At 41.8% G+C, this 26,740-nt stretch overlaps 1 protein-coding gene across 1 annotated transcript; it reads left to right on the forward strand.

Moving 5' to 3' along the window:
• The first annotated feature begins 115 nt into the window (after positions 1-115).
• Positions 116-26,740, forward strand: KICS2 (KICSTOR subunit 2). The gene is made up of 3 exons (XM_043888190.1): positions 116-362; positions 8,946-9,231; positions 21,797-26,740. Exons 1-3 carry the CDS (start codon positions 128-130, stop codon positions 22,611-22,613), a joined length of 1,338 nt encoding a protein of 445 aa, XP_043744125.1. The 5' UTR covers positions 116-127; the 3' UTR covers positions 22,614-26,740.

The raw sequence follows: 26,740 nt of genomic DNA on the forward strand, positions 1-26,740 counted from the left end.
AGCAGCGCGCTCACGGGCCCGCCGCTTGCGGCGGTTACGCGCACGCACGCTTGTGCGCACGTTCCCTGAGAACCCGGAAGTGCGAGGGAGAGGCGAGCCACGTGGGTGGAGCTGGAGCGCAGCTCGCATGGGGGAGTCTATCCCGCTGGCCGCCCCGGTCCCGGTGGAACAGGCGGTGCTGGAGACGTTCTTCTCTCATCTGGGTATCTTCTCTTACGACAAGGCCAAGGACAATGTGGAGAAGGAACGAGAGGCCAACAAGAGCGCGGGGGGCAGCTGGCTGTCGCTGCTGGCGGCATTGGCCCACCTGGCCGCGGCCGAGAAGGTCTATCACAGCCTCACCTACTTGGGGCAGAAACTAGGTACCTCCGCCCCGCCCCCCGGTGCCCCTGGAGGAGGAAGGAAAGGGAGTATATTCCCCGATCGGCAGTGGCTTGGGTTCCCAGTCTCTGTCACTGGTAGCCGCTGGCTCAGCTCTGCACTCCCAGGTCTCCTCCCACCGATCCCTTCCTTCCCTCGGCTTCCACAAACCCCGCCCACCGGCCTGCGCGGCGGTTAGATTGGCCAACTGGGTGGATGTTCTTTGCAGGGCTGTGCTCCAAAAGGATGGCTGTATCCATTTTTCTCATGCGTGGATTGGTGCCATAAGTGAGAAGTTACGCAAACTCGCTCTCTAACCAGTGACACCGCGGCGAGAGGAGCAAAACTTGGCAGTTAGAATTAATAAACACTGTTGTCTGGCCCCTTAAGGCTAAGGCCCCAGAGTGCTACAGATGGAGTCCTACCCCGTCTACGTAGACCCTCAATAAACATTTAATGAATGAAGGGAAAAAAAATGAATACTGGACAGGAAAGGCAAGAAATATGCCTAACTCTAACAAGAGGGGTATTACAGAGAAAATGGTAAACACGCTTATCATCCCATGATAAACCTTGCCCCTGAAAATCAAATGCAGGAGCTGATTCAGCTGATTTTCACTAGTAGAAACAAACAGCATGAGTAGATCAGAAGGAAATAGTATATGTGAAAGCCGAAGGCTCTACATATAAAGTATTACTACTAATAATTACCGATATTATAAATTCCAGAGTTTTTAAGAATCTTTTTAGTGCTTTGGCCTGTTTTAGACTCTTCAATATCTGAGGCACGGGGTCTGGTGTGAATGAAGGACACATACACAATATAAACTAGAAGAGTACAACTGAGCACAGATTCCAGTTTGAGTTTTTTCCCCTACTTTACTTCTATTGCCAGAAGGTGACCCTGTATATCTTGCTTTCTGTAAACACCCAAGGGGCAGGACTTTCTGAGATCTTTGCTTTAGCTTTTCAAACAGTATCTTGTTATTTAATGCTTTGACTTTTTGGCAAGAACTAGTCAGGTAGTTTCACCTTCTGTATTTTTTCCTCCTTTCCTACAGTGGCACTTTTCATAAATTTACAATTGCTGTTGCATTATTGTAATTCCCCCTTTCTACGGATTGGCAAATTGTGTGTGTGTGTGTGAAGTTGTGTGAGTAGGTGACAGAGCCTGTACCAGAATACGGACCTTTGAACTGTCAGATTGTGTTTGTAACCATATGATTTATAAAAAATTGTAGATGTGTTGTAATTTACATACTATGTATTATGTCATTTACATATTATTATGTATATATGAAAATGGAGATGATCCTGGCTATAAAATGGATGGTGGGTAATTTTCTGGCGGTTTTAGTGTTTTTAGATCCCCTACCTCATGAAGATTGGTAATTGATCCCAGAGTCACGTTTCTTAGGTTTTTTCTTTTAGCTCACCTATGAGAATTTGGGAACCTGTGGCCTCACTCCCCAGAAAAATATATGTGTAATACAATTTTGCATATAACCTGAAAGTATTCAGTTGGATTTCCTAAAGCCTATGTATGTTGTTGTTGTTGTTTAGTCGCTGAGTCATGTCCAGCTCTTTCCATCTCATGGACCCTAGCTAGCTAGGCTCCTCTGTCCATGGGATTTCCCAGGCAAAAATACTGGAGTGGGTTGCCATTCTGACCCAGGGACTGAAACCACATCTTCAAGCGGATTCTTTACCCGCTGAACCACCAGGGAAGCCCATAGCCTATGTATAGACCTCAGTTAAGAAATCCACTCTAGAGTGGATTTCTTAAAAAAAAAAAAAAAAAAAGAAAAATCTACTCTAGTTTATGTTGTATGTGCCTGGCTTTATGTGTCTGATGTGCATGAGAACATGCACAAGGCCATCACTGTCTCTGACTTGGATTGTGTGAAGTGGCTCTTATTATGTAAAGTGATTAGTTGTGCAAGGACCCCAGCTTGCATGGGTGAGCCTGAGGGCTGTGCTTTGAAATTGATCCACAGAGCAATTTACAGTATGAAACATCCTCAGGGCTGTTGAGGCTCCCAGCTGATCTGTCATTTCAGAGTAAATGTTCTGAAAATGGCATGTTTAATGCCTTATAACTTATTCCCATGTACAGTAAATGTAGGTTCCAGATGTAAAATTTTAACTTTGCAAATACCTTACGGTTTTTTGGTATGGGAATGTTTGTGCTATCAACGTGCTTACAATATGACTTCTTGATTATTGAGCTGACTCTCCCATTTTCTTAAAAACTTGGGAAAATTTTTACGTTGCCACTTAACACAGTCCCATGTTCTTCAATTACTTTGCTATTTAGAATACTTATCTGGGTTTCTTTAAAAAGCAAAACAAAAAGTTTATGTATACCTTTTAAACATGTAGAAAGCATGGTTTTAAAAAGTGAGTCTTTTTGACCCTACTTTTGTGACTGTTTATTGGAGACCTTAGCCGTGAATCCTGATTATAAATGGAAGGATGGAACTTTAGACCAAGGACAGAACTGACAGGGAGCCTTCTGTTCCTGTCTTGGCTCAGTCGAAGAACTTTGGGGGAAGTGCTTATCTTATGGCCTTCTCCATACTCTGAGGGGAGAATATACATATTTGGGAAAAGAAAATACCTGTGAAACTGAAACCAACTGGTGTCATTTCCGGGGGCTCCAAAGAGCTCTCGGGCCACAGTGCTTTACGTCTCAGCACGGAGAACTCAACGAGAGCAAAGTGATAGATAAGAAGTGGTTTATAAGAATAGGACCCTTGTGAGGCTTACAAGCGGGTGGGCGAGAAATGCTGCCCCTTGTGAACTTACCTGAGCAATAGTTTTATAATCAAAGGAAAAGTAACAGGGAGAAGAACTTCCTTGTCTTCCTTGAGTAGACGTCATGCTTCCATCATCAGCTCCTCCTCCAGGTTGGGCAGGGGAGTTTTCTTGTCCAAACATGGTCAAGCTAGGTCCACAAATCATTGTTTTTTATGTGTCAGAGAGTATGTCAAAGTGGTGATCATTAACTTGCTGAGCTCACTGGGCAATATGTGAGTCTCATGCCCCCATTGTTTTATTGTTTGGGGGCATGTCTCAGGCTTCTGCAGCATGGTTTTGTTGCTAAGCAAGCCTGCTTGGTTTCATGATTAAGCAAACCTACTTTTTTTAATAATCAGTAATTTACAAGGGTCTCCCATATTTTTCTACTTACAATCGCCTAGTGATTTTAACTATTTAATTCCCTACTTTGCCCCTTCGCTCTGCCATTATCACTTGTGGAGGACTTTAGAAGGTCATACTTTTCTCCCCTTTGTTTTGTTGTTGGAGAGTTTCCTCGACATCTGGTTGCTGGAAGTTACCATGGTAGAAAATGACTTAACTTGAGAACTGATGTTTAAACATTATCATTAGCAAGAAGTTGTGGAATAAAATATGCTTAGAAATTTTGCATGCTCCTTTAATATACTTGCTACTTGAAATTTCATGATACGAGATAGACTGTTGAAATCTTGAAAAATAAGGAGCTTTCATGAAAATAGACTTCTAGAAATAATTCAAAATAATTATATTTTGTAAATTCAAAAAACTGAGACAAGAAAGAAGCCTGGTGTCTCTGGCTCCGTGTTTCCCAGCATGAAGGAAGCCCACTCCCCATTGGGTATTTCAGTCTGTGTGTGTGTGTGTGTGTGTGTGTGTGTGTGTGTGTAATGTGTGTGCTCGTCATGTCTGACTATTTGCAGCCCCATAGACTGCAACCTGCCAGGCTCCCCTGCCCATGGAATGTTCCAGGCAAGAATACCGGAGTGGGTTTCTTTCTCTAGGGGATCTTTCCCACCCATGGATCGAACCCGAGTGTCCTGCATTGGCAGGTGGATTCTTTACCACGGAGCCACCTGGGCCTCCCATTCCTCAGCAGGACAGTCACCAAATAGGCTTGTGCTCCTGAGAGCTTTGAGAAAAAAAATCCATTTAAAAGAAATGCATTGGTGTTCTTTCCCTTCCTTAAAGTGTCAGTTCACTTGATTTCACATACTAGTAGTGTATGTTTATGGATAAGCTTTAAAAGGTATTCTTTATATTTATGTGGCGTTTCCACACCAAATGTGTGTGTGCGTGTTGAGTCGCTTAGTCGTGTCCAACTCTTTGAGACCCCGTGGACTGTAGCCCGCCAGGCTCCTCTGTCCATGGAATGCTCCAGGCAAGAATACTGGAGTGGGTAGCTGTTCCCTTCTTCAGGGGATCTTCCTGTCCGAAGGGTCAAATCCAGGCCTCCTGCATTGCAGGCGGATTCTTTACCAGCTGAGCTACCAGGGAAGGCCTTCCACACCCCCTAGATAACCCAGTTATCTATCAAGTAGCTAGCTGTTCTTTTTCCAGGACTTGAAGCTCCCAATTGACCACAGAGTTGCAGAGGCTGACTCTGGAGTATTGAGAGTTTCTTTTGTTTTTAAAGTGAAAAAGAGGAGTCGCTCAGTCGTGTCCGACTCTCAGCGACCCCATGGACTGCAGCCCACCAGGCTCCTCCGTCCATGGGATTTTCCAGGCAAGAGCACTGGAGTGGGTTGCCATTGCCTTCTCCATCTTTTGTTTTTAAGAGGAGGATAATTGCTTTACAATGTTGTGTTTGTTTCTGCCACACAACCACTTGAACTAGTCATATGTATGCACATGTCCTCCCCTTCTGGAACCTCCCTCCCACCGCAGCCCCCATCCCACCCCGCAGGACTGTCTTGGAGCACAGGTTGAGCTCCCTGTGTTATACTGCAGCTTCCCACTAGCCGTCTGTATTACAGATGGTAATAAAAAATGTTTCAATGCTACTTTCTCAATCCATCCCACCCTCTCCTTCCCCCGCTGTGTCCACAAGTTTGTTCTCTATGTCTTTGTCTCTATGCCTGCCCTGCAAATAGGCTCATCAGTACTATTTTTGTAGATTCCATACTTATGTGTTAATATATGATATTTGGGGCCCCCTAGGCAGCACTAGTGGTAAAGAACACATCTACCAGTGTAGGAAATATAAGAGATGCGAGTTTGATCCCTGGGTTGGGAAGATCCCTTGGAGGAGGGCATGGTAACCCACTCCAGTATTCTTGCCTGGAGAATCCCATGGACAGAGGAGTCTGGCAGGCTATGGTCCATTGGGTCACAAAGAGTCAGACACCACTGAAACGACTTAGCACCCACACAATATTTGGTTTTCTCTTTCTAACTTACTTCAATCTGTATTACAGACTAGAGGTTCATCCATCTTAGTTCACCTGACTCAAATTCATTCCTTTTTATGGGCTTCCCAGGTAGTGGCAGTGATAAAGAACCTGCCTGGCAATGCAGGAGACATAAGAGACGTGAGTTTGATCCCTGGGTGGGAAGATCCCCTAGAGAAGGAAATGGCAACCCACTCCAGCCATTCTTGCCTGGAAAATCCCAAGGACAGGGGAGCCTGACGGGTTTTAGTCCATAGGGTCGCAAAGAGTCAGCAATGACTGATGCGACTTAACACAACACAACACACACACACAAACACACACACACACACACACAGCATTTCATTGTATATATGTACCACAGCTTCTTTATCCATTCATCTGTTGATGGATACCTAGGGTTGCTTCCATGTCATAACTATTGTAAATAGTGGTGCTGGGGTACATTGTTTCCAAATTATGGTTTTCTAAGGGTCTATGCCCAGTAGTGGGATTGCTGGGTTGTATGGTAGTTTTATTCCTAGTGTTTTTTTTTTTTTTTTTATTCCTAGTGTTTTAAGAAGTCTTCCTGTGGTTCTCCATAGTGGCTGTATTAATTAACATTCCCACCAACTGTGCAAGAGGGTTCCCTTTTCTCCACATACTCTCCAGCATTTGTTGTTTATAGATTTCTTAATAATGGCCATTCAGAATGGTGTGAGGTGATACCTCACTGAGATTTTTATTTGCATTTCTCTAATAATGAGCAATGTTGAGCATCTTTCATATGTTTATTGGGAGAGCTTCTTATATCAGTTAGAAATGGAAGGAAAGTGAAAGTTGCTCAGTCGTGTCTGACTCTTTGTGACCCCGTGGACTATATAGTCCTTGGAATTCTCCAGGCCAGAATACTGGAGTGGGTAGCCTTTCCCTTCTCCAGTGGATCTTCCCAACCCAGGGATCGAACCCCGGTCTCCCACATGCAGGTGGATTCTTTACCAGCTGAGCCACAAGGGAAGCCCAAATGAAAGGGAAAGGGATTAGCATTATTGATTATGTGCTTTGCTCCAGGCTTGTTACAAACCAAGTGTTATTTCATTGTTTCTTTTTAGTTTCATGTTAAAACAACAACTCAGGCTCAAAGTGGCTAAGTTAGTGCACATCACACAGCTTGTAAATTTGGAAGCTGGGATTTGGAACCAAGTGTTTCAACCTTCCAGAGCTTTCAGCTTTTACTGATTACTCTCGTTACCTTCCTAACCTAACAGATTTTGTCGTAGACCTCGGCACAAATGTCCATTTATTTCATACCATCACTTTACAAAATCTGCAAAGCTAGACTGAATACAGATGGAGAATTCCAGGATACAGTCCTGTATAGGATGTTGGATCCACCTGTGTGTGCTAAGTCACCTCAGTCGTGTCCGACTCTTTGAGACCCTGCGGACTGTAGCCCTCCAGGCTTCTCTGTCCATGGGATTCTCCAGGCAAGAATACTGGAGTGGATTGCCATGCTCTCCTCCAGGAGATCTTCCTGACCCAGGAATCAAACCCACATCTCTTAGGTCTCCTGCATTGGCAGGTGGGCTTCTTACCACTGGTGCCACCTGGGGATCCATCTGTACCATATCGTTTTTGCTGCTATTAGTAAGAGAAATGATGTGAATGCTAGCCAGTGTGATTGGGCAGTATATTGGAGAAAACACTTTTAAAGTATCAGTAGTTTGCCTATGGAATCAGAAGTTAAGTAGGGTGACCATCCACATGAAAGTAAAAGTCGCTCAGTTGTGTCTGACCGGAGTGGGTAGCCTTTCCCTTCTCCAGGGGATCTTCCCAACCCAGGGATCAAACACAGGTCGCCTGCATTGCAGACGGATTCTTTACCAGCTGAGCCACAAGGGATGCCCAAGAATATTGGAGTGTGTAGCCTATCCCTTCTCCAGTGGATCTTCCCAACCCAGGAGTCGAACCAGGGTTTCTTGCATTGCAGACAGATTCTTTACCAACTGAGCTATCAGAGAAGCCTGACCATCCACATAGATTTGCTCAAAGTTGAGGGGGTTTTCAGGACATGGCCCTAAGGGTTTCCTGAGAAGCTAGATTTTCAGTACTAAAACCTGGACAGTCGCAGATAAACTGGGGCAAGGTGGTTGCCATAGTAGTAAGGGATATAAGAATACTTTCTTGAAATACAAACTGGGCAATGAATTGTGAAATATTTCATTCATTAAGAGAACATTTTACAAAAGCCTTAATATGTAACTCTCCCTCCTAACTGGTATGTTTAGAATACTAACTCATTCATTAAAGCTTTCTGTGAATTTTCAGCAGAGAATTTAAACTGTCCCTTGTCTCTGAGATTTTTAATATTCCTAAGACTTCCTGTTTTAAACCTGCCCTGTTTCTTTTTGTTCTCCTAATGTCTTGCCTCTGATCCATTGTTGGGGTACAGAATTGCTTAAGACAACATCTATGAAACTGGCCCCAGAAATATAGTTTTTCATGTATTCATACAAAAGTAAAGAAATGATGTATATGCCATTTGAACCTTTTCAACTGTTGTAAAGAATGTATTTGGCCTTACTTGTCATTGATTTCCTTGGGAATCCCTGAGTTACAGCAGCAGTTATTTATAATTGCTTCCTACTCTTAATAATTCACAATGTGGTGCTTATTGTGATATAACCAAGTGTCAATCTTGCTAAGAACACTAACATTTCCTTTTTTCCCCCTCAGATCCCAGTAGGCTGTGTTTTCCATTTTCTAGTATAGCTTAAAAAAAAAAAATACAACTCCAAAGCCAAAATGAAGTTTTCTGGTATACCAGGAATAACAACAATGTCTCATAATTGGGTATTCTCTTTTATTTTAAATTCCTAAACGTGGAAGGAGGGCTTTTTAGAACCAGGTTCATGTCACTTGCTAGGTTAACTGTCCTCTGAATTAGACTGAATCCTTCATTGAAGAGGGATTGGTATGTGGGTAAGGAAAACTCAGTGGTAGATTCCACCTGGGTCGGGAAGATCCCCTGGAGAAGAAAATGGCAACTCATGCCAATATTCTTGCCTGGAATACCACCAGGGAAGCCCATTCTTGCCTGGAGAATCCCATAGACAGAGGAGCCTGATGGGCTACAGTCCTTGGGGTTGCAAGAGTCAAACACGACTTAACGGCTAAACGATAAGACAACAAGAAAATCATACACAGGTTCATTGCTACACAAATGAGGGGTACCAGGCATCCGCTTAACTTACTCTCCAGTGAAATTATGAATCACAAAATATTGTAGAAGTCAGAGAAGATGGTAGATGAAAAATCATTGAGTGCAGTGGTTTGGATGATTTCCTTCTGGATGCTGGCAAGCATTTAGTGGGTCTGGTTTCTCTTCCTTACCTGCTTCTGTCATTTGCCTTCCAGGGGGCCAGTCTTTCTTCAGCAGGAAGGATTCCATTCGCACCATCTATACTTCCCTGCACAACGAGCTGAAGAAGGTGGTGACCGGCCGCGGTGCCTTCGGGGGGACCGCGCCTCACGTGGAAGAGCTCCTCTCCCACCTGTCAGAGCAGCTCTGCTTCTTTGTCCAGGCGCGCACAGAGATCGCAGACTTCTATGAGAAGATGTACACTCTGAGCACACAGAAGTTCATCAATGCCGAAGAGCTTGTTGGCCTTTTGGACACCATCCTCAAGAAATACAGCTCCAGGTCAGTGTAGGTGAGGGGGGAGGGATGGGATGTGGCAACCTGGCAATTCCATGCAGGGTCTCATGGAATAACTGTGAAGAAATGGCTGTATTATGTTTTATATATGTTAATTCATCAACAGGTGTACATTAAGCAGGGCTTCCCTGGTGGCCCAGTGGTAAAGAATCTGCCTGCCAGTGTGGGAGACACAAGCTACCTGTAAAGAAGTAAGATGGGTTGTAATGTGTTACTTCCTGCCAGATCCAAAAGGCAATTCCAAAAGAATTTGAATGGTGCTGTGGACATCATCGACTGTGAATGACTCAGTTTTATTTTGGGGTCCTTGGAACCTGGCACAGAGCCTTGCACATAGTAGGTGCTCAGTAATTTTATGACGAGCTAAATGGAAAGTGATGACTTGAAAGGATACCACTCCTCTGGACATAATGAGTTCAGATATGTTTGCTTAAAAAAGAAAGGCTGATATTTTAATTTATATTCCCAAATGAAGGCTAATTGATGCTCATCTGATTAATAGATGAGTAGTATGGCACCACCAACTCGATGGACATGAGTTTGAGTAAACCCCGGGAGTTGGTGATGGACAGGGAGGCCTGGCGTGCTGCGATTCATGGGGTCGCACAGAGTCGGACACGACTGAGCGACTGAACTGAACTGAACTGAACTGAGTGGGCAAAGTACAGAGATTAAAAGAGACTATATGGAGGAGGTAGAATCTGAGGAGACTTTAAAAAGTTTTTTAAAATGTTAGACTGGTGCATAGTTGATGAATAATGTTGTGTTAGTCTCGGGTGTCCAGCAGAGTGTTTCAGTTGCACAAGTACATGTAACTATGCTTTTTCAAATTCTTTTCTCATTTAGAGTATTACAGAACATTGAGCAGCGTTCCCTGTGTTATACAGTAGGTCCTTGTTGGGTATCTATTTTATTTATTTTTTGTTTTTGATATTTTAACTTTATTTGTGTGTGGTTATTTACAGAGTTGTATGAGTTTCAGATGTACAGCAAAGTGATTCAGTTATACACATGCATGTATTTATGCTGTTTTAGATTCTTTTTCCTTGTAGGTTATCATAGAATATTGGGTAGAGTTCCTTGTGCTGTATGCTAGGCCCTTGATTACTTAGCTTATGTTTATAGTTCTGTGTGTATGTTCATCTCAAGGTTCTGATTTATCCCTTCTCCCCATCTTTCCCCTTTGGTAACCTGTAAGTTTGTTTTTGATATCTCCAAGTCTGCTTTTATTTTGTAAATAAGTTCATTTGTATCTTTTTTAAAATTAGATTCCACATATGAGTGATATCACATGATACTTGTCCTTCTCTGACTTACTTCACTTAACATGATAGCCTCTAGGTCTATCCGTGTTGCTGCAAACGGCATTATTTCACTCTTTTTTATAGCTGAGTGATGTGAGATCCAACCAGTCCATCCTAAAGGAGATCAGTCCTGGGTGTTCACTGGAAGGACTGATGTTGAAGCTGAAACTCCAGTACTTTGGCCACCTCATGCGAAGAGTTGACTCATTGGAAAAGACCCTGATGCTGGGAGGAATTGAGGGCAGGAGGAGAAGGGGGCGACAGAGGATGAGATGGCTGGATGGCATCACCAACTCGATGGGCATGAGTTTGGGTAAACTCTGGGAGTTGGTGATGGACGGGGAGGCCTGGCGTGCTGCGGTTCATGGGGTTGCAACGAGTCAGACACGACTGAGCAACTGAACTGAACTGAACCGATGTTCCATTGTATATGTGTACCACATCTTCTTTATTCCTTTGTTGATGGACATTTAGATTGCTTCCATGTCTTGGCTATTGTAAATAGTGCTGTAATGAACATTGGGGTGCATGTATCCTTTTGGATTACGGTTTTCTCTGATACACACTGCTATATTTAAAATAGATATATAGATGTCAATCCCAAACTCCCAATCTATCCCTGTCTGAGAAGATTTTTAAAGGCAGGTAGGATTTTGAAAGCAAAGGTTTGTAGAAAGAAAGGTTTCTTTCTTTTGTTTTTTTTTTGAAAGGTTTCTTTATATCTGTGGTTTCTCCCTATTTGTGACTCCACATTCAAGGATGCAAAGTATTTACTATTGAAAAAAATCTGCATGTAAGTGGACCTGTACAGTTCAAAATCATGTCATTCAAGGGTAAACTGTATTCTAAATTATCTTTTTATTTACTTTTAATAGATAATATATTGTTGCTGTTCAGTCGCTAAGTTGTGTCTGACTCTTTGCAGCCCCATGAACTGCAGCACACCAGGCTTCTCTGTCCATCTCCCTGGGTTTGCTCAGACTCATGTCCATTAAGTCAGTGATGCCATCCAACCATCTCATTCTCTGTTGCCCACTTCTCTTGCCCTCAGTTTTTCCCAGCATCAGGGTCTTTTCCAATATATTAACATGGCTCAAAATTTATAAAAGTGCAAAAGAATACAGCAGTGAAAATTTACCTTCTGCCCCTGTTCTTCAGCTAAATTCCCTTCCTAAGAGTCAATGAATGTTAGCAACTTTTTCCTTTCATTCTCAAGGGATAGTCTATGCATATCAATCCACACATTTTCTTTTTTTAAACAAATTTTGCATGTTTTCAAATGTTTTATGTCTGGAAGTGTTGTTTTATTTCTCCCTCAAATCTGATTAGTATATGTTGTCTCTTAACAATTTTTTAAAATCAAAAAGTATAATATAACTGGAGATATGATTCCTAGGGTGAAGGATCTTATGTGGTGATTCCCAAATGCTAACGTGAAAGTGGTTTTGTTGAACCATTTCGGGAGCTTAAGAAAAATACTTATACCGGGGCCCTTCTTCTTTCCCAAGAGAGTAAGATCTAGCAATTCTGGGTTGGGTATCCAGACATCTGTCTTTTAAAAGTTTCCTGTGATACTGATACATAAGTCTGCAAGAAACATGGAATAAATAAGAGAAGGATGCCAATACTGGGTATATTGATATATGGATGATATATATATCCATATATGGATATATGGAGCCTTACACATGTGTGTGCAAGGGCCTGGCATTTGTTGTGTCATAGTAATGAAGGCAGTAGTGGTTTAGTTGCTTCAGTCGTATCCAACTCTTGCGACCCCATGGCCTGTAGCCCGCCAGGCTCCTCTGTCCCTGGGGTCTCCCAGGCAAGAATACTGGAGTGGGTTGCCATTTGTTTCTCCATGGGCTCTTCCCAACCCAGGGATAGGACCCACATCTCCTACATTGCAGGTGGATTCTTTACCACTGAGCTCCAGAAATTCCCCATAGTAATGAAAGGTTATTACTATTTAACTGTTTTTATTTTGTTAGACTTGTGATATATCAACTTTGAACCTTCTTTGAAATACCCCAACTTCTCAAAGCCCTGGGAATTTCTTTCACTGCAGTAGCAGAAGCCCAGCTTTCATTCTTGCAGATCTTAGGGCACTTGTCTGTACCCCTCATCCTGCTGAGTGGATACTGATGGAGTTGGGCTGTAGGATAACACATGATCAATAAGTATTTTCAGCTATAGACATTCTCCACCAATGCTACCTTTGTCTACTTGGTAGGGAATTACTGATCACAGACACATCCTAGTCTAAAAATGATCTACATTTAGATACTTTGGGTTAATTTGAGCAATATAAATTCATAGTTTAGAATTACTGAAAAGTTGTAATTTTGTATAATATATTGATTTTGCAGAGAAGGCAATGGCGACCTACTCCAGTACTCTTGCCTGGAAAATCCCATGGATAGAAGAGCCTGGTAGGCTGCAGTCCATGGGGTCACTAACAGTCAGACGGAACTGAGTGACTTCACTTTCACTTTTCACTTTTATGCATTGGAGAAGGATATGGCAACCCACTCCAGTGTTCTTGCATAGAGAACATAGGGACACGGGAGCCTGGTGGCCTGCCGTCTATAGGGTCACACAGAGTGGGACACGACTAAAGCGACTTAGCAGCAGCATATTGATTTTGGGGGAGAAAGTGGAATTATTTTAGACACAAATTAACATGATTTTACCCTTTGCTTTCAGAGTTGAAGAGGAAGCATATTTTGTTTTTTTCCCCTGGAAGCCAGTTGTGCTCAGAGTAGAATGGTGTTAAAGGTTTCCTCTTTTGGCAAACTTACTACATTGTTAAGCAAATACAAATTCTTGTTTAAGAATCACAGTCATGACCTGGGGGGTGGGGGGAGGGAGGGAAAAAAAAAAGAAAAAAAGAAAAAAAAAAAAAAGAATCACAGTCATTTGTGATGCTGCATTTCAAATTGAACAATTAACATTAATCATTTGATTAATCATTAACATTAATCATTCTGTGTGCCCTATAGAAAGAATAATACAGATTTAATTCTTTCAGGGTCAGTTCAGTTCAGTCGCTCAGTCATATCTGACTCTTTGCCACCCCATGGACTGCAGCATACCATGCTTCCCTGTCCATCACCAACTCCTGGAGCTTGCTCAAACTCATGTCCATCAAGTCGGTGATGCCATCTAACCATCTTATCCTCTGTCGTGCCCTTCTCCTCCTGCTTTCAATCTTTCCCAGCATCAGGGTCTTTTCCAGTGAGTCAGTTCTTCGCATCAGGTACTGGAGTTTCAGCTTCAGCATCAGTCCTTCAGGGCTGATTTCCTTTAGGATGGATTGGTTGGATCTCCTTACAGTCCAAGGGACTCTCAAGAGTCTTCTTCAACACCACAACTTTAAAGCATCAATTCTTTGGCACTCAGCTTTCATTATGGTCCAACTCTCACATTCATGCACGACTACTGGAAAAACCATAGCGTTGACTAGACGGACCTTTGTCAGCTATCTAAGTTGGTCATAGCTTTTCTTCCAAGGAGCAAGCGTCTTTTAATTTCATGGCTGCAGTCACTATCTGCAGTGATTTTGGAGCCCAAGAAAATAAAGTCTGTCACTGTTTCCATTTTTTTCCCATCTATTTGTGGTGAAGTGATGGGACTGGATGCCATGATTTTTGTTTTTTGAATGTTGAGTTCAGGGTCAGGGTGTCTACTATTCCTTGAATACTTTTGAAGGGAAGTAGAACTTAGGTTTTTTCCCCAAGGAAACATCAGTGGAACATTTTTTGATTCTGTAGAGTTTGTTTTTAATTTATTTACCTGTTTTGTACAATGGGCATAAGAGAAAACTCTGGCTAATCTTTCTGTTTCATGGTTAGAGCAAAACTAGAATATTGATTATAAGTGTGAATTAATATATACTCTCCTAAAACAAGAGCTTTTAATTGAAATGCAGTATTTTATGTTATAGGGATACAATGTAGTGATTCACAATTTTTAAATGCTATATCCCTTTTATAGTTATTATAAAATATTGGCTGTATTCCTTGTGTGGTACTGTGTATCCTTTTTATGCCACGCCATGCAGCATGCAAGATCTTAGTTCCCCAACCAGGGATCTGCAGTTATTCATTCTAGACAGCTTTTTATAGCAATAATATTCTATTAAATGATTTTTATTGTTTAATCATAATTTTATAGCTAGTATTTAAAGGACATTTTAAAAAATTGAGTTACATAAATTTATTTGCATTTGGGAGGGAGGGTTGAAGTAAAAAAGGATAGCTTTAAACCTTTTCCAGGCAAAGGTAGACACACCAGCCTTCTGCCTTGAAAAACTATGTGTTTCCTGTTTGCATTTTAGGAAGCACATTTTGTTTTTCAATCTGTGCTGGGGTCCAGCCCCAGCAGGATCCAGGGGGTTCCCTTAGGATGAACGGCGTCAGCGAGTGATAGAAGACACGTGAGACCAGCCTTGATAGGGCCAAGTCTGTCTTTATTTTTTGACAACAGTTTTTATACCCTCACTCAGAGTGTATCCAGGATACAAGATGCTCACTCATGTCTATACAGGGTTAGTTTACATTACATCAGTTTGTCCTTAAGGAAGAACAAGATGCTTTCTGCATTTCGTTTCTATAATAAATCTTTACACATTATCTTTTGGCCTTAGGGCTTATTAACATTTTATGTAAGTCAGGTGAATATAGGCCTGTTTTCTGTTTCTGTGGTGACCTTAACAGAAAAGTTACAGTCTCATAGGGCAACAGTACAGCATGTCACAACATAATAAAAATAGAACCCTGTTAATACCAACATCAATTCTTCTGCAAAAGTTGTCAGTTAAGTTTATCTAAAAGTTTTACCCCATACAGACTCTGTGGCTCTAATAAGACGGCCTCTGCCTAGCACTCCTGGCTAATAATTAACAACTATTTCATTGTTACAATACTAGGGCTAAGCTCTTATTTTTCTAGATCTATAACTATATTAACAATGGTTTCCATAGCACAGCTTTAACACACTAAGAGCAAAAACACAGCAAGCAAACATTAACCCAATAACCACTTTTATAATAATTTTTCTTATATTTTTTAATAAAACTCCTTCATCCCTCAAAAATGCTCTATATCTATTAGGGCTTTTATATAATCAGGTTCTTTATGCTATTCTATGATTAAAATATCGTAAGCAATCATGCATATTAGTACCAAGGGCATAAATGCATTTGACTAACAAACTACCAGCAAAGGAGCTCAAATTAAAACACTCCTTTCACCCTAAATAATCTCATAAAATACCACCACCCTAAAAACTTATAGATTAAAGTTCTAAATTAATTCTTATTTGGAAAGAAATCGGGGAAGGCCTTCCTGCCTGTGTCAGAGAAATTAGGGAGTAGTCCATTGAGGCAGGCATCAGAAAGACAGATATCATCTTTAAGGTGAGAGCCGGGGGCAGCTTTGGGGCAGCTTTTTGGAATCCCTGAAAGCCTGATCCGCCTTGCCCGTCAGGCTTTCTCCCCATGACCTTGTCATGGGTGGGATCTTGTGAGCTAGCCTTTTTGGAACCCTTGAAAACCTGATCCGTCTTGCCCTACAGGTTTTCTCCCTCATGACCTTGTCATGGGTAGGATCTCATGTGCTGGCTCCCGGCAAATCTGAATGCTTCAAATGACAGAATTCTCACCTTAGGCAGAACTGGGATTTGATTTATTAGGCTTTAGGCCCTTTTTCCTTCAAAAAAGGTTTGTAATGATAACACTGTTAATGAAACAGTTGGCTGCATGTGTGTAGTTCAATAAGGTTAACTCTTGCCCACTGAAAGTTTCATAAGCAAAACCAATGACACTGCAATTTCTGTGGGACACATTCTACTCTCGTTAACTGACATGCCTAGATCTTAACAGTGAAGACTCTAGGCTTTCCTATGATCTTGCCCCAACCCAACTGCTCAAATTATCTAAGACCCATCAAATGCTTTAAATTGCATTCAAACTCTGAGTGAAAAGGAAGCAGCTTCAAAGATAAATACAGGATTTTAAGCAGAAGCCCGCTCCCGCCAAAAAAAAACCCAAAACCAGTCCACAGTCTAATGCATTCCCCGTAAGTATTTGCCATTTCCTACCTTAGTTCCTGTTACCTAGTTCGCTTAGAATATGCTTGAATTTGTATCGAAGGAAATATTACCTCTTCTCTTTACCCTTTTTTCCAGCTGGGGGACCCTTTAGCAAAAGACAGATTAACGAGAGAAAAGCATCCAAATGTATTTAATATAGTTTTAATGTGGCCTGGGGGCTTCCTTCATGACTCATTGGTAAAGAATCCACCTGCCAATGCAGGAGACCCAGGTTCAATCCGTGGGTCAGGAAGATCCCCTGGAGAAGGAAATGACAACCCACTCCAGTATTCTTGCTGGGGAAAGGGACAGAGGAACCTGATGGGCTACAGTCCGTGGGGTTGCAAAGAGTCAGATACGACTTAGCAACCAAACAGCAATGTGGCCTGGAGTCTCCTTAAGGAAATGAAGACCCAAATAAGTTGTTAAACCTGTGTTTTTGTGCTAGAGTTGATGATGAGTGAGAGTTGTGGGGAAAAGTGGTATGAGCCAAGTTTCCTGAACTGGGAGAAACAGCAAGGCCTGTTAGTTCAGATTTCTCTCTGTGACCTTTGTCTTTGGAGATAAGAATATTCCTTTCCTCAGGGTACAAGGAGGGTACTTGAGGGTTTTATTACCTGCTTCAGGAGAGGGCCAGAAAGTCCTTCTTGCACATGTCATTTCTCAAATTCATTCAGCTTAAAATAGTCAATATACCAGGATGCCATAGAGTTCTATCTTGTATCAGCTGTTGCCACAACCATTCTGTATAACAGACCATCCCCAAAGTCACACTTTTGGGCAGACAGGTCTCCTGGGAGTTGTCTGATGTAGGCTGCACTCAGCTGGGTGGCTGTGCTGAGCACATTGCTCTCAGTGGGCTTGGCTTTTCACTGTGAGCTGTGGGCTTAGTCAGCTACACGTGTGTTCATTCTGAGCCCAGGGTTAGAGAGGAAGCAGCTACCTAGTGGTGAGGACCCAAGTGCAAAGGAACAAACCCAGTCAAGCTCATGTTAAGCTTTTGCCTGCGTCAGATCTGTTAACATCCCTTTGGCTAAAGCAAATCACATAACCAGTCCGTGGTCGGGGTGGGAAAGTACGCCATCTCTGGTGGGAGGGCTGCAAAATCACACAGCAAAGGGGGTGGAATTGAGGTGGTTAGGAATTTGGGGCCTGAAATTTAAGCCCTCATCTTCACATGGCTAACTCCTACCAGTTCTTTGAGATTTGTGGGTCAATTTAAACCTGTCTCCTCCGTGGCCTGCACAACCTTTCCACCAAAAGGAATTGTTCCTTTTTCTAAACTGTTGCTTGATCTGTATCCATCCTAAGAGATGTGTTACTTCCTACCTGTACCCATTATAAATGCCTCCTTCCACCAGGTTAAGTCCTGTAGGGCAAACCTTTGGCTAATTCATCTTCATTTCGTCAATGTGTTTGTCTCTAAAAACTAGTAAAATAGTTGTTTTAAGTGGGATTATGGATTTTTTTTAATGTGGTGAAATTTATGTAACATAAAATGTACTGTTTTAATCATTTTTAAGTGTACAGTTCTGTGACATATCCTAAATTCACATTGTGTTACAGCTTTATTTTTCATCAGACTTCTGACTTCTCACATGTGTGGACCTCCACACTTCTTTCGGAAGGAACTGCTTGATGGGGATCTGTGAAGGAAGGAGTGCATGCTTGAGTTCTCTCTTTTTCTGTCTTAACTTTTGGCTTTTTTTTGGAGCAGATGTTCTCTGCAAATAATTGTCAATGTATTCTGTATTCAGACTCTTTCAAGCTCGCTGCCATAGCTGAGGTGTGTGTTTTTGGATTACGATCTAATAGACCACCACCACCACCCACCCCATGGTCTGAGATGTGAATAGGTATAAGGCACAGGGTAGAAATGGGAAGATGATACAACATAATGCTAATCTCAAAGTCTTAGCAGAATAACATCAACGTGCATTTTTAGCTCTTCTTGAAAAGATGAAAAGTAGCTTCGCCATTCACATTCATCCTAATAAACATTGAACACTTAAACACTTTTAGTATGTTTATGGAAGAGCTTGTGTGGAATTCTTTCTAAAGGTTGGTACAGAGAATTCATTTTCTTTCAAGGATAATATTGGATATAAATTATTTACAATTGGAAGCAGAAAAATCACTTTGAGTACTGTTACTTGTGATAAAATGATACCATTTTCCCGTTATTAACAGTCTTACTGTGTTCATAGTTCCTTGGCAGATTTTTCTTGATACCCATGATTACAGAATATTGTGATGCTTAAGGCTTATTAAGTGTCAAGTTTCCTAAAGGCTAAGGTGGTAGGAGCATTTCTTAGAATGCAAAGATTTTGAGACATGATATAGTGTGTGTGTGTGTGTGTGTGTGTGTGTGTGTGTGTGTGTGTGTGTGTTAGACTTTCTTAATGTTTTTTTCGAAGCATGTAATGTTTGAAGAGTCCAAATTAGTTAATTGAGTACTTGAGCCAGAGGATTTTTAAAAAACACTTTTATTTATTTTTCTGCACCAGGTCTTTCATAGCAGCATGTGAACTCTTAGTTGCAGTGTGTGGGGTCTAGTTTCCTGACCAGGGATTGGACCCCTTCTGCATTGGGAGCACAGAGTCATAGGCACTGGACCACCAGGGAAATCCCTGAGCTAGAGGATTTGAGATCCGGTTTATTTTCCAGTGGTCATGTGTGGATGTGAGAGTTGGACTATAAAGAAAGCTGAGCACCGAAGAGTTGATGCTTTTGAACTGTGGTGTTGGAGAAGACTCTTGAGAGCCGCTTCGACTATGAGGAGATCCAACCAGTCCATCCTAAAGGAGATCAGTCCTGAATAGTCATTGGAAGGACTGATGCTGAAGCTGAAACTCCAATACTTTTGCCACCTGATGCAAAGAACTGATTCATTTGAAAAGACCCTGATGCTGGGAAAGATTGAAGGCGGGAGGAGAAGGGGCCAACAGAGGATGAGATGGTTGGATGGCATCACCGACTCAATGGACCTGAGCTTGAGTAAACTCTAGGAGTTGGCAATGGACAGGGATGCCTGGCGTGCTGCAGTCCATGGGGTCTCAAAGAGTCAGACACGACTGAGCGACCGAACTGAGTTTATCCTTCTGATTCTTTCAGTGCCTTATTAGACTACACCCTCCATCCATGTTTTAGCTTCCCTTTCTAGAGGATGTTGACTATAAAATGCCAGTAATACAAATAACAATGTATTATTATGTGAATAACTGCATCCTATTTATCACATGATAATCAGTTTCTGTCTTATAATATTCAGCCTAGTTTGGGATCTCATAATCATAATCTCATTTTTTTAGGGTTTTAAAAACTCTAGATATACTTGTGATGATTTTTTTCCTAATTGTTTAGTTGGTAACCAAAATTTTCCTCCTCAACCAGGGCCAGAACAGATGTGTGTGAATCTTCTGTCTCTTTGAAGTATGTGGTTGCTGCTGTTTAGTCACTAAGTCACGTCTGACTCTGCAACCCCATGGGCTGCAGCACGCCAGGCTCCTCTGTCCTCCACTCTTTGAGTTGGCTCAAATTCATCTCCATTGAGTCGGTGATGCCATCCAACCATCTCATCCTCTGTCGTCCCCTTCTCCTCCTGCCCTCAATCTTTCCCAGCGTCAGGGTCTTTTCCAGTGAGTTGGCTTTTCACATCAGGTGGCAAAGTACTCAAGCTTCAGCTTCATCATCAGTCCTTCCAATGAGTACTCAGGGATGATCTCCTTTAGGATGGACTGGTTTGGTCTTGCAGTCCTTGGGACTCTCAAGCGTCTTCTCCAGCACTGCAGTTCTTCGGTACTCAGCCTTCTTTATGATCCAACTCTCACATCTGTACTTGACTACTGGAAGTGTAGCAGTTAAGTTACATGGGGTCATGCCCGTAAATCGTTTCCCATGGTGACTGGAGCATACTGGAGTCATCAAATTAATTTAGTGAGTAGTAACCTAATTACAAATATATGTGTATAATAAATAAAGAGTACATGGTGCATAGTAAGTGTGAAGTGAAGTCGCTCAGTCGTGTCCGACTCTTTGCGACCCCATGGACTGGAGCCTACTAGGCTCCTCGGTCCATGGGATTTTCCAGGCAAGAATACTGGAGTGGGTTGCCATTTCCTTCTCCAGGGGATCTTCCTGACCCAGGGATTGAACCAGGATCTCCCACATTGTAGCCAGATGCTTTACCGTCTGAGCTACCAGGGAAGCCCCATAGTAAGTGTAAATATGAAATTTATCTATAGGTATATGTATAAAGTATAGTATGGTCACAGTACAAACTGTATTTCTTACTGTAGATCATGGCTAAAATTTTTAAAAAACATTTCGTCTAGGACGAATAGGAATGAAATCACAGTATTACCTTAACTTTCTTTGTGATATCATCTCATTTCTAGTTATGTAATTTCTGGGGAAACTGAGGAGAATGGGAATGTGGATCAAACTGAGAAGGGTCTAAGTTCAAGGAAGGTGAATTTGCACAGGTTATTAAAAGGCTTTTTAAGCCTTTGTTAAGGATTTTAGATTTTATCCTGAGATAAATGGAAAGTGATTGAAGTATAAAATTTTGAAATTTAGCCACCATTTTGTTTGTAACTGTGATTAAATTATGAAGGGAATTTGGGAACTAGGATTGAATAAGGGCTTTCTGGTAAGTGTTCTATGCCTTTAATAAACATTAAAAATTAACATTAAACATAAAAAATTACCTGCAGTCCAGTGTTTAAGCCTCGGTGCTTTCACTGCCCGAGTTCAACCCTGATCAGGGAATTAAAACCCCACAATCTGTGTGGCATGGCCAAAAACAAACAAACAAAATGAAACAAACAAAAGCTGAGAAAGACTTACAGCTAATTCCGTTTCTCTTCATTTGAAAAGAAAGTAGCGGCTATTCTCAATTTCTTTTTGTAACCTCAGACTCTTCCCATGGGAGACTATAACACCGACATAATCCTGAGATGGTGAAGTTGTCAGAACGATTCTTTAAATAAATCAACATGGAATCTTTCTGTCTTTTCCTTCCCTGTCCCCAAACATTATATTGTGTGTCTGACCACATTGGGTTTTTTTTTGTTTTTTTTTTTTTGAGGATGGAAAGTGTCACGGCGGGGTCACACTTCCACTGAACGTGTTCATTTCCCTTCCCACTTTAGATTTCACCACCCCATCCTCAGTCCCCTGGAGAGCAGTTTCCAGCTGGAGGCCGACGTCCTGAGCCACCTCCTGAAGGCCCAGGCTCAGGTCTCCGAGTGGAAGTTCCTCCCATCCTTGGTGAATTTGCACAGCGCTCACACCAAGCTGCAGACTTGGGGCCAGATCTTTGAAAAGCAGCGGGAGACCAAGAAACATCTGTTTGGAGGGCAGTCTCAGAAGGCCGTTCAGCCCCCACACCTTTTCCTTTGGCTGATGAAACTCAAAAACATGCTCCTTGCCAAATTTAGCTTCTACTTTCACGAGGCGCTGAGCCGACAAACGACTGCTTCAGAAATGAAAGCGCTGACTGCAAAAGCCAGCCCCGACCTCTTTGGAAAGATCTCCAGCTTCATCAGGAAGTACGACGCTGCGAACGTGTCCTTAATCTTCGACAACCGAGGCTCTGAGAGCTTTCAGGGTCACGGCTACCACCACCCCCATTCCTACAGGGAGGCCCCCAAGGGCGTGGATCAGTATCCGGCTGTGGTGTCCCTGCCCAGCGACCGGCCTGTCATGCACTGGCCCAATGTCATCATGATCATGACGGACCGCACGTCCGACCTGAACAGCTTGGAGAAAGTGGTCCACTTCTATGACGACAAAGTGCAGAGCACCTACTTCCTCACCCGCCCAGAACCACACTTTACCATTGTTGTCATTTTTGAGTCAAAGAAATCGGAGAGAGACTCCCACTTTATTTCTTTCCTTAGTGAGATCTCACTTGCCCTTAAGAACCCCAAGGTCTTTGCAAGTCTAAAACCTGGATCCAAAGGTTAGCAGGTGGTTTGTGTGAAAGGTATTCAAGACTGGGTATTGTGTTCTTAATTGCTCTAACGAGCTACAGTGGTCTATGATTAGAGGTTCCACCCCACCCCCACCTTGCACCCCCCCCCCGCCCACACACGCCCCTCCCCCACCCCATGCTTCTTGCAGTTCTAAATTCAGGACAAACCCTGCCTGATTGTGTTGCACCCTTTATAAGCAATTATGGCCAAGTGAATTACATATCCAAAGAGTAGTCTAGGAGGTGGTCATGGGTGCTGGTCTCTGCAGTACAGCAAGGTATTTTTTTGGCGTTGTCTTCTGTTTTCCTGTATTTCATGTAGACTACTATTTATTGGCCTTTGATTTTTCTTTCCAGATGTTTTATATTGTTCCAAACATTGTATTCCAATGTAATTTCAAATGCCCTGTCTTTCCCTCCCCTCCTTCCTGGATGAGTAACTGAGATACTATATAAAACAGCTTTTATTAAAATCAAGGAATATTTTCTAGCTCATGAATTAGCAAATTAACATGAAACTTTAAGTTTTGTGATCAGCAAATTAATATTTTTGATGCCGAAATTAGGGTCTTGGTGAGAAAGTTCTATCAACTTTTGAAATTGACAGTGAATCAGAATGGTAGCAATAGCATCTGATTTTTAACAGTTCCAAAGATTCTCAGGGCAACTTTAATAGCCAAGGTTGCTTTTGGGATGACCTGCACATCTAGCTGCATTTGTTTTTACCCTTATAACGTTTGAATTTTTCACTCTGTTTTAAAGTTAGTGTAAGCCATTAAGTGGTCGTTTCTTCCTTCTTCAGCTATTTGGCTCTCGAGTTATCACCTTTCTATTGAAATGCATGCTTATGTTTGGCTCCACTGCCTGGTTATCTTTAGGCTGAAAAAGCAGGCAGTCTTGATTTTTCAGCCACTTTTATGCAACTTAACCTACTTTTATAAAATCAAAATGAAGGCCTTGATACTTTTTACTTGCTAAAAATCTATTGCGCATTCAAAAGACCTCTTCGTAATTGAGTAAATCCACCTACAGTTAAGCACATCTCAACCTGGGTTTCATTCCTGTCTCCTCCACATTATTTTTAGAAGCAGTGATGCGTCTTAACACATGCTTCCTTGACACTTTCCTTCAGTAGGTGTTCATGGGGAAGGAGACAGATCAGTGAAGACATAATGGTCTGTGGAGACCTTCCCTTCTAGGTTATTGATTCAAAATAAAAATAAGCCGCAAAGAGTAATTGCGTTGTTACTATTTGATAGTTCCTTCAAAGCTTGTGTGCAGCATAATGATCAGAGCAGTCCCCTTTCTCATGATTGCATGGAGTCACGGTTTTTTACCGGGTGGCCACAGCAGGCAAGCTGGCAGCATTGGCCGAGACCAGAGAGTCTCTCGAGCCCATGTAGAAGGCCTGCCTATCGCAGACTGGACTCCCCTGGTGGAAGATCCCACTGGCCTATTTTCTGTGGAAAACATGTGTTTTTCTTTTCTTTTTCCTTTAAAAAAAAAAATATATGATTTGTGAAAAGCCAGTTTGCTTTACATAGGAAGTAGAGATTTACTTCTGCATTTTATTCACTCAGGTTCAATAAAAATCTGGGCCGATTTCACAACATTTAACTTACATAAAAAATTGAAAACAATTGGAATTAATTATTCAAATCATTTTTCTTCCTTTTCGTGTTTTTCCAAGAAGCTGAGAAATATTCCTTGGTGTTCATGAATTTTTTTTCCCCCTAGATGAAACCACCATTAGCCTTAATGATACGGTGTCCCGTTTACCTAAAAGAAATAGACCTCAGTGGAGTGTGGCAGAGAGTGTAAATAAAACATATATACAATATTTAAATACTGAGTCCTCGCCTAGAACATATTTTAATTATATATTTATTTTTAAACCTATTTTGGTTCAAGCCAGGAAACAAAGTCATTTTACTCTCTGAGATGTGTCCTTTGAAATCAGTAATGAAATGATCTATAAAGTCTATGCTTTGCTAATGTGAAGTGAAGTGAAAGTCACTTAGTCGTGTCTGACTCTCTGTGACCCTATTCTCCAGGCCAGAATACTGGAGTGGGTAGCCTTTCTCTTCCCCAGGGGATCTTCCCAACCCAGGGATTGAACCCAGGTCTCCCGCACTGCAGGTGGACTCTTTACCAGCTGAGCCACAAGGGAAGCCCAAAAATACTCGAGTGGGTGGCCTATCCCTTCTCCAGGGGATCTTCCTGACCTAGGAGTCGAACTGGGGTCTCCTGCATTGCAGGTAAATCATTTACCAACTGAGCTATCAGGGAAGCCCCATGCTTTGCTAATGGAAAGAGTAAATGCTCATATTTTCTGTAGACTGTTTGCTTTGAAATATGTTTCTAAACCACAACTTGATCAATGTTTATGGGTGACCAGAAGTGTAGTGAACACTTACCAAGTTTGCCAACAAGCCCATCAAGGAGTGTTCACTCCAGAATGTTGTTTGGACAGAGGGTGAACATTTATGACTTTGTTCTTTGGGTCCAACCTGGTGTCTGACTCTGTCATCTTAGGGAGTGTGGCACTAAAGCTAAATTCTTAACCCAAGAGCCAATATCCGGTTTATAATTGCTCTGTACATTCGAAGATACTGGAGAAAATTTACTTTGAAGAGAGAAAGTAGTTATTTCAACCTCACTCCCAGTAGAGTCACTCAGGTGATCATCAAAATAAGTTCACCCTTTGATCTAACAGCCAACTTGCAATTTTCTTTGGCAAGCTGGCCTCTGAGTTTGACTTGACTTCCTTATCTGTAAAATGGGAATAAGGAAATATGGTCTGCTTTTTCCAAAGGATGTGTAAGAATGAGCCGAGATCATGCATGTAAAAAACGCTTTGCAAACTTACTTGAATTTGAACGCTGTCAAAATAAAAGATGAACCACTGTTTCTTTAAACTTTCCTGTTCTCATCTTTCTCTTCATATTAGTGACAAACCTGTACTTAAGACATTAAGTTTGAATGGTACTTAAAGAACTCAGTTAGAAGAGGTGGCAGATAAATGTCTAATCAACCCACCTGCTCTACTTATTTTAGAATCTTTGTGGTTCTTACCCAAATTTTTATCATTGGTGGAAGCATCATTTCATTTCTATTTTCTTACTGATATTTCTTAGTCTGGTTGCTCTATCAGTTATTGAGAAGGATAAATTAAAATCTCCAGTTGTGACTGTGGATTTATTTTTGTCGGTTTTCTGCATTTTGAATTCCTTTTATTAGGCCCATACACATTTATAGTTTTTCTTTCTCATGTATTAACCATTTTATCATTATAAAGCTTCCCAGTTTATTTCCATTAGTACTCCTTGCTTTGAAGTCCATTTTGCCTCTTCTTTTTTCTTTTTTTAAGAAAAATTAAGAATAGTTCCTTTGGTTGTGCTAGATCGTCGTTGTTGCATGAGCTTTCCCTAGTTGTGACGAGCAGCACCTGCGCTCTCATTTGAGTGCGAGGGCTTCTCATTGCGTTGGCTTCTCGTGGAACACAGGTTCTAGGGCTCCCAGGTTTTAGTAGTTGTGGCTCCCAGGCTCTAGAGCATGTGCTTAATAATTGTGGCATACAGGCTTAGTTGCTCTACAGCCCGTGGGATATTCCCAGATCAGGGATCAAACACGTCTCCTGCACTGGCAGGCAGATTCTGTACCTCTGAGCCATCAGGAAAGCCTTTGCCTCATTTTTATGACCATTCCAGCTTGCTTATGTTTCCTGTTTGCATGGTGTGTCTTTTTCAATCCTCTCACTTGTCATTTATTTGTATCACTGTTTTTAAAGTGTGTGCAGTGAGAACTAGAGAATACTGATTAAAAAGAGCAGTATCTGACAGTCTCTGCCTTTTGATTGGAATGTTTAGTTCATTGGAATGTTTAGTTCACTTCTCCTGTGAGCTTTTCACAGTCAGGGTTTTGCTGATGGTATCCTCAAACCATTATTTAACATGCTTTCTGTTCTCTTTTTCTCTTCATGTTGGGAGTTAGATCAAGATGTTTGATCAGATTCAGTAATTGCTATTTTTTTTTCTTTTTTGGTAGCAGGTGTTGTGCATTTTGGGCTTCCCACATGGCGCTAGTGGTAAAGAACCAATGCAGGAGATGTAAGAGATAT

Source organism: Cervus elaphus, chromosome 3 (genome assembly GCF_910594005.1).
Source record: "Cervus elaphus chromosome 3, mCerEla1.1, whole genome shotgun sequence".
NCBI lineage: Eukaryota > Metazoa > Chordata > Mammalia > Artiodactyla > Cervidae > Cervus > Cervus elaphus.